Genomic DNA, 8,072 nt, shown 5'->3' on the forward strand with positions numbered 1-8,072 from the left:
TGCCATTGGCCAGGGTGAGATCTACAGCGCTGCCATTGGCCAGGGTGAGATCTACAGCACTGCCATTGGCCAGGGTGAGATGATCTACAGCGCTGCCATTGGCCAGGGTTAGATCTTGAGTTGTTACGTAGGGCTGACTCAAACCAACACAGTTGTTTTGTAGGGCTGACTCAAACCAACACAGTTGTTATGTAGGGCTGACTGAAACCAACACAGTTGTTATGTAGGGCTGAGTCAAACCAACACAGTTGTTATGTAGGGCTGAGTCAAACCAACACAGTTGTTATGTAGGGCTGAGTCAAACCAACACAGTTGTGATGTAGGGCTGACTCAAACCAACACAGTTGTTTTGTAGGGCTGACTCAAACCAACACAGTTGTTATGTAGGGCTGACTCAAACCAACACAGTTGTTATGTAGGGCTGACTCAAACCAACACAGTTGTTAGGTAGGGCTGACTCAAACCAATACAGTTGTTATGTAGGGCTGACTCAAACCAACACAATTGTTATGTAGGGCTGAGTCAAACCAACACAGTTGTTATGTAGGGCTGAGTCAAACCAACACAGTTGTTATGTAGGGCTGACTCAAACCAACACAGTTGTTATGTAGGGCTGAGTCAAACCAACACAGTTGTTATGTAGGGCTGACTCAAACCAACACAGTTGTTATGTAGGGCTGACTCAAACCAACACAGTTGTTATGTAGGGCTGAGTCAAACCAACACAGTTGTTATGTAGGGCTGACTCAAACCAACACAGTTGTTATGTAGGGCTGAGTCAAACCAACACAGTTGTTATGTAGGGCTGACTCAAACCAACACAGTTGTTATGTAGGGCTGAGTCAAACCAACACAGTTGTTATGTAGGGCTGAGTCAAACCAACACAGTTGTTATGTAGGGCTGACTCAAACCAACACAGTTGTTATGTAGGGCTGACATTCATTATGGAAAGAGGGATATGATAAGCAGCTCCAAGTCTGTTGTTGATTGGTCGATTGATTAATTAGTTGATATGATACATGGATAACAGATCAGTGTGGTAACATGGATAACAGATCAGTGTGGTAACATGGATAACAGATCAGTGTGGTAACATGGATAACAGATCAGTGTGGTAACATGGATAACAGATCAGTGTGGTAACATGGATAACAGATCAGTGTGGTAACATGGATAACAGGTCCGTGTGGTAACATGGATAACAGATCAGTGTGGTAACATGGATAACAGATCAGTGTGGTAACATGGATAACAGGTCCGTGTGGTAACATGGATAACAGATCAGTGTGGTAACATGGATATCAGGTCAGTGTGGTAACATGGATAACAGATCAGTGCGGTAACATGGATAACAGATCAGTGTGGTAACATGGATAACAGGTCCGTGTGGTAACATGGATAACAGATCAGTGTGGTAACATGGATATCAGGTCAGTGTGGTAACATGGATAACAGATCAGTGCGGTAACATGGATAACAGATCACTGTGGTAACATGGAGAGCAGGTGAGCGGCAGGTGAATAAAGCTAATATGTGTAGTAACAATATGACACCAGTAGGGGGCAGTGGTGTATTACAGTAAATACTGAGGCAAGGGCCCAATCCCAAATGGACATCTAACTGAAGGAGCTCTATCAACACAGCAGCCCTCCGTACCCCTCTACTGTTCAGGGTCATATATAGTATTCCAGGGCTAGGCCAGGTTGAGGTCAGTGGGGTCGGCTACAGAGTTATCAGAGGGGGTGTCCTCCAGGGAGGCCTCGACAGTGTTGTTCCAGGGGCCGTCCACCTGGGAGTCAGAGCTGTTGGCCGAGGGGCTCTCCCCGACCACCGGGCCCTGAGAGGGGGTCACCTCGGGGGCCTGGGAGGGGGTGGGTGGCCGGTTGGCTGGGAGATCTGAGGGGGAGTCAGCGATGGTGCTGGAGGAGATGTGTGTGGCATTGGGTGTGTGTGAGGTGTTGGGTGTGTGTGTGGCATTGGGTGTGGCGTTGGGTGTGTGTGGGGGGGTAGGTGTGTGTGGTGGGGTTGGTTCCTGGGGGTCAGAGCAGACGGCCTCTCCCTCAGCTACGTACCACACCTCATTGTGTCTGTTCAGCAGCTTCAGAGGACTGGAGAGAAACACAGGAAAGAATCAATACACAGACAGACAGACAGACAGACAGACAGACAGACAGACAGACAGACAGACAGACAGACAGACAGACAGACAGACAGACAGACAGACAGACAGACAGACAGACAGACAGACAGAGAGACAGAGAGACAGAGAGACAGAGAGACAGAGAGACAGAGAGACAGAGATAGTTCATATAGGAAGTGGGATAGATAGAGACAGACAGAAACACAGGACAGAATCAAAACTAAGAGGGGGAGAGAGAGAGAGAGAGAGAGAGAGAGAGAGAGAGAGAGAGAGGGGTGTGTATGTGTATTTATGAGATCATAGTGTGTGTGTGTGTTTATCTGAGATTAGTTTGTGTGTGTGTGTGTGTGTGTGTGTGTGTATCTGAGATTAGTTTGTGTGTGTGTGTGTGTGTGTGTGTATCTGAGATTAGTTTGTGTGTGTGTGTGTACATGCAAAAATGTGTTTGTGCATATGTGTGTGTCCAGGCCTACCTGTCGTAACCCACTCCGTAGTGGTAGGTGTGGTTGTAGTCAGCCTGGACTCTGACCAGCTCCTTGGTCAGTAGGTGAGCATGAAGCCTGGAGGTCACTGATAACATCCAGCCTCCGTAGCTACGCACGTACACATCCATAGATGGCATCTCAGTAAAGTAGAGCTAGAGAGAAACATCCCAACAACAATAACACATTATAACATCACTGATAACATCCAGCCTCCGTAGCTACGCACGTACACATCCATAGATGGCATCTCAGTAAAGTAGAGCTAGAGAGAAACATCCCAACAACAATAACACATTATAACATCACTGATAACATCCAGCCTCCGTAGCTACGCACGTACACATCCATAGATGGCATCTCAGTAAAGTAGAGCTAGAGAGAAACATCCCAACAACAATAACACATTATAACATCACTGATAACATCCAGCCTCCGTAGCTACGCACGTACACATCCATAGATGGCATCTCAGTAAAGTAGAGCTAGAGAGAAACATCCCAACAACAATAACACATTATAACATCACTGATAACATCCGGCCTAGATTAGTTCTCACAGACATAATGACATGGCACAATTCCTTAGAATTCAAGTCATTATCCCCTCTGATAGAAATAACTCCAGAACCATAGAGCATTATCCCCACAGATATATAGATCATAGAGCATTATCCCCACAGATATATAGATCATAGAGCATTATCCCCACAGATATATAGATCATAGAGCATTATCCCCACATATATATAGATCATAGAGCATTATCCCCACATATATATAGATCATAGAACATTATCCCCACAGATATATCATAGAGCATTATCCGCACAGATATATAGATCATAGAGCATTATCCCCACAGATATATAGATCATAGAGCATTATCCCCACAGATATATAGATCATAGAACATTATCCCCACATACAGTGGGGAGAACAAGTATTTGATACACTGCCGATTTTGCAGGCTTTCCTACTTACAAAGCATGTAGAGGTCTGATATCATAAGGTGAATGCACCAATTTGTAAGTCGCTCTGGATAAGAGCGTCTGCTAAATGACGTAAATGTAAATGTAATTTTTATCATAGGTACACTTCAACTGTGAGAGACGGAATCTCAAACAAAAATCCAGAAAATCACATTGTATGATTTTTAAGTAATTAATTTGCATTTTATTGCATGACAGAAGTATTTGATACATCAGATAAGCAGAACTTAATATTTGGTACAGAAACCTTTGTTTGCAATTACAGAGATCAAACGTTTCCTGTAGTTCTTGACCAGGTTTGCACACACTGCAGCAGGAATTTTGGCCCACTCCTCCATACAGACCTCCTCCAGATCCTTCAGGTTTCGGGGCTGTCGCTGGGCAATACGGACTTTCAGCTCCCTCCAAAGATTTTCTATTGGGTTCAGGTCTGGAAACTGGCTAGGCCACTCCAGGACCTTGAGATGCTTCTTAGTTGCCCTGGCTGTGTGTTTCGGGTCGTTCTCATGCTGGAAGACCCAGCCACGACCCATCTTCAATGCTCTTACTGAGGGAAGGAGGTAGTGGGCCAAGATCTCGCAATACATGGCCCCATCCATCCTCCCCTCAATACGGTGCAGTCGTCCTGTCCCCTTTGCAGAAAAGCATTCCCAAAGAATGATGTTTCCACCTCCATGCTTCACGGTTGGGATGGTGTCCTTGGGGTTGTACTCATCCTTCTTATTCCTCCAAACACGGCGAGTGGAGTTTAGACCAAAAAGCTCTATTTTTGTCTCATCAGACCACATGACCTTCTCACATTCCTCCTCTGGATCATCCAGATGGTCATTGGCAAACTTCAGACGAGCCTGGACATGCGCTGGCTTGAGCAGGGGGACCTTGCGTGCGCTGCAGGATTTTAATCCATGACGGCGTAGTGTGTTACTAATGGTTTTCTTTGAGACTGTGGTCCCAGCTCTCTTCAGGTCATTGACCAGGTCCTGCCGTGTAGTTCTGGGCTGATCCCTCACGATCATTGATGCTCCACGAGGTGAGATCTTGCATGGAGCCCCAGACCGAGGGTGATTGACCGTCATCTTGAACTTCTTCCATTTTCTAATAATTGCGCCAACAGTTGTTACCTTCTCACCAAGCTGCTTGCCTATTGTCCTGTAGCCCATCCCGGCCTTGTGCAGGTCTACAATTTTATCCCTGATGTCCTTACATAGCTCTCTGGTCTTGGCCATTGTGGAGAGGTTGGAGTCTGTTTGATTGAGTGTGTGGACAGGTGTCTTTTATACAGGTAACGAGTTCAAACAGGTGCAGTTAATACAGGCAATGAGTGGAGAACAGGAGGGCTCCTTAAAGAAAAACTAACAGGTCTGTGAGAGCCGGAATTCTTACTGGTTGGTAGGTGATCAAATACTCATGTCATGCAATAAAATGCAAATTAATTACTTAAAAATCATACAATGTGATTTTCGTTTTAGATTCCGTCTCTCACAGTTGAAGTGTACCTATGATAAAAATTACAGACCTCTACATGCTTTGTAAGTAGGAAAACCTGCAAAATCGGCAGTGTATCAAATACTTGTTCTCCCCACTATATATATATATATATATATATATATATATATATTCATAGAACATTATTCCCACAGATATATAGATCATAGAACATTATCCCCACATATATATAGATCATAGAACATTATCCCCACAGATATATAGATCATAGAACATTATCCCCACAGATATATCGATCATAGAACATTATCCCCACAGATACAGTGAGGGGAAAAGAGTGTTTGATCCCCTGCAGATTTTGTACGTTTGCCCACTGACAAAGAAATGATCAGTCTATAATTTTAATTGTAGGTTTATTTGAACAGTGAGAGACAGAATAACAACAACAAAAAATCCAGAAAAACGCAAGTCAAACATTTTATAAAATGATTTGCATTTTAATGAGAGAAATAAGTATTTGACCCTCTGCAAAACATGACTTAGTACTTGGTGGCAAAACCCTTGTTGGCAATCACAGAGGTCAGACGTTTCTTGTAGTTGGCCACCAGGTTTGCACACATCTCAGGAGGGATTTTGTCCCACTCCTCTTTGCAGATCTTCTCCAAGTCATTAAGGTTTCGAGGCTGATGTTTGGCAACTCAAACCTTCAGCTCCCTCCACAGATTTTCTATGGAATTAAGGTCTGGAGACTGGCTAGGCCACTCCAGGACCTTAATGTGCTTCTTCTTGAACCACTCCTTTGTTGCCTTGGCCGTGTGTTTTGGGTCATTGTCATGCTGGAATACCCATCCACGACCCAGTTTCAATGTCCTGGCTGAGGGAGGGAGGTTCTCACCCAAGATTTGACGGTACATGGCCCCGTCCATCGTCCCTTTGATGCGGTGAAGTTGTCCTGTCCCCTTAGCAGAAAAACACCCCCAAAGCATAATGTTTCCCCCTCCATGTTTGATGGTGGGGATGGTATTCTTGGGGTCATAGGCAGCATTCCTCCTCCTCCAAACACGGTGAGTTGAGTTGATGCCAAAGAGCTCCATTTTGGTCTCATCTGACCACAACACTTTCACCCAGTTGTCCTCTGAATCATTCAGATGTTCATTGGCAAACTTCAGACGGGCATATATATGTGCTTTCTTGAGCAGGGGGACCTTGCGGGCGCTGTAGGATTTCAGTCCTTCACGGCGTAGTGTGTTACCAATTGTTTTCTTGGTGACTATGGTCCCAGCTGCCTTGAGATCATTGACAAGATCCTCCTGTGTACTTCTGGCCTGATTCCTCACCGTTCTCATGATCATTGCAACTCCATGAGGTGGGATCTTGCATGGAGCCCCAGGCCGAGGGAGATTGACAGTTGTCTTGTGTTTCTTCCATTTGCGAATAATCTCAACAACTGTTGTCACCTTCTCACCAAGCTGCTTGGCGATGGTCTTGTAGCCCATTGCAGCCTTGTGTAGGTCTACAATCTTGTCCCTGACATCCTTGGAGAGCTCTTTGGTCTTTGCCATGGTGGAGAGTTTGGAATCTGATTGATTGTTTGCTTCTGTGGACAGGTGTCTTTTATACAGGTAACAAACTGAGATTAGGAGCACTCCCTTTAAGAGTGTGCTCCTAATCTCAGCTCGTTACCTGTATAAAAGACACCTGGGAGCCAGAAATCTTTCTGATCCAGAGGGGGTCAAATACTTATTTCCCTCATTAAAATGCAAATCAATTTATAACATTTTTGACATGCATTTTTATGGATTTTTTTGTTGTTATTCTGTCTCACTGTTCAAATAAACCTACCATTAAAATTATAGACTGATCATTTCTTTGTCAGTGGGCAAACGTACAAAATCAGCAGGGGATCAAACACTTTTTTCCCTCACTGTATATAGATCATAGAACAATATCTCCCCTCATTTTGACCTCAGAACAGCCCCATGGACTCTACAAGGAGTCGAAAGCGTTCCACAGGGATGCTGGCCCATGATGATTCCAATGCTTGATACACACAGGAAACTGTTGAGTGTGAAAAACCCAGCAGCATTGCAGTTCTTGACACAAACCGGTGTGCCTGGCACCTACTACCATACCCCGTTCAAAGGCACTTAAATATTTTGACTCTCCTATTCACCCTCTGAATAGCACACATATACAATCCATGTCTCTATTGTCTCAAGGCTTAAAAAAACGTATTTAACCTGTCTCCTCCCCTTCATCTACACCGATTGAAGTAGATTTAACAAGTGACACCAATAAGGGGTCATAGCTTTCACCTGGATTCACCTGATCAGTCTACGTCATGGAAAGAGCAGGTGTTCATAATTTTTTGTCAACTCAGTGTAGATACACTACATGGCCAAAAGTATGTAACATCTCATTCCAAAATCATGGGCATTAATATGAAGTTGGTCCCCCCTTTGCTGCTATAACAGCCTCCACTCTTCTGGGAAAGCTTTCCACTATGTTGGAACATTACTGCGGGGACTTGCTTCCATTCAACCACAAGAGTATTAGTGAGGTTGAGCACTGACGTTGGCCGATTAGGGCTGGCTCACAGTCGGTGTCCCAATTCATCCCAAAGGTGTTCCATGGGGTTGAGGTCAGGGCTCTGTGCAGGCCAGTCAAGTTCTTCCACATCGATCTCGACAAACAATTTCTCTATGGACCTCGCTTGTGCACAGGGGCATTGTCATGCTGAAACAGGAAAGGGCCTTCCCCAAACTGTTGCCACAAAGTTGGAAACACAGAATAGTCTAGAATGTCATTGTATGCTGTAGCGTTAACATTTCCCTTAACTGGAACTTAACTGCATAGGGGCAGGTAGCGTATTCATGGGAACCGCCAAACTCAGATTTGTCCGTCGGACTGCCAGATGGTGAACCCTGATTCATCACTCCAGAGAATGCGTTTCCACTGTTCCAGAGTTCAATGATGGCGAGCTTTACAAATCAAATCACATTCTATTGGTCA

The 8,072-nt window shown here is 44.7% G+C and overlaps 1 protein-coding gene across 1 annotated transcript in view; it reads right to left on the bottom strand.

Moving 5' to 3' along the window:
- Window positions 1–234: 234 nt before the first annotated feature.
- Window positions 235–8,072, bottom strand: part of LOC115147742 (heme-binding protein 1) — an 11,487-nt gene continuing 3,649 nt past the window's right edge. The window contains exons 6-7 of the mRNA XM_029690040.1: window positions 2,615–2,778; window positions 235–2,109 (exon numbers count right to left, since the gene is read on the bottom strand). Of these exons, the coding sequence (XP_029545900.1) occupies window positions 1,695–2,109; window positions 2,615–2,778 (579 nt within the window). The 3' untranslated portion in view covers window positions 235–1,694. The remainder of the gene's footprint in view (window positions 2,110–2,614; window positions 2,779–8,072) is intronic.

Source organism: Salmo trutta, chromosome 14 (assembly GCF_901001165.1).
Source record: "Salmo trutta chromosome 14, fSalTru1.1, whole genome shotgun sequence".
In the NCBI taxonomy this organism is placed as follows: domain Eukaryota; kingdom Metazoa; phylum Chordata; class Actinopteri; order Salmoniformes; family Salmonidae; genus Salmo; species Salmo trutta.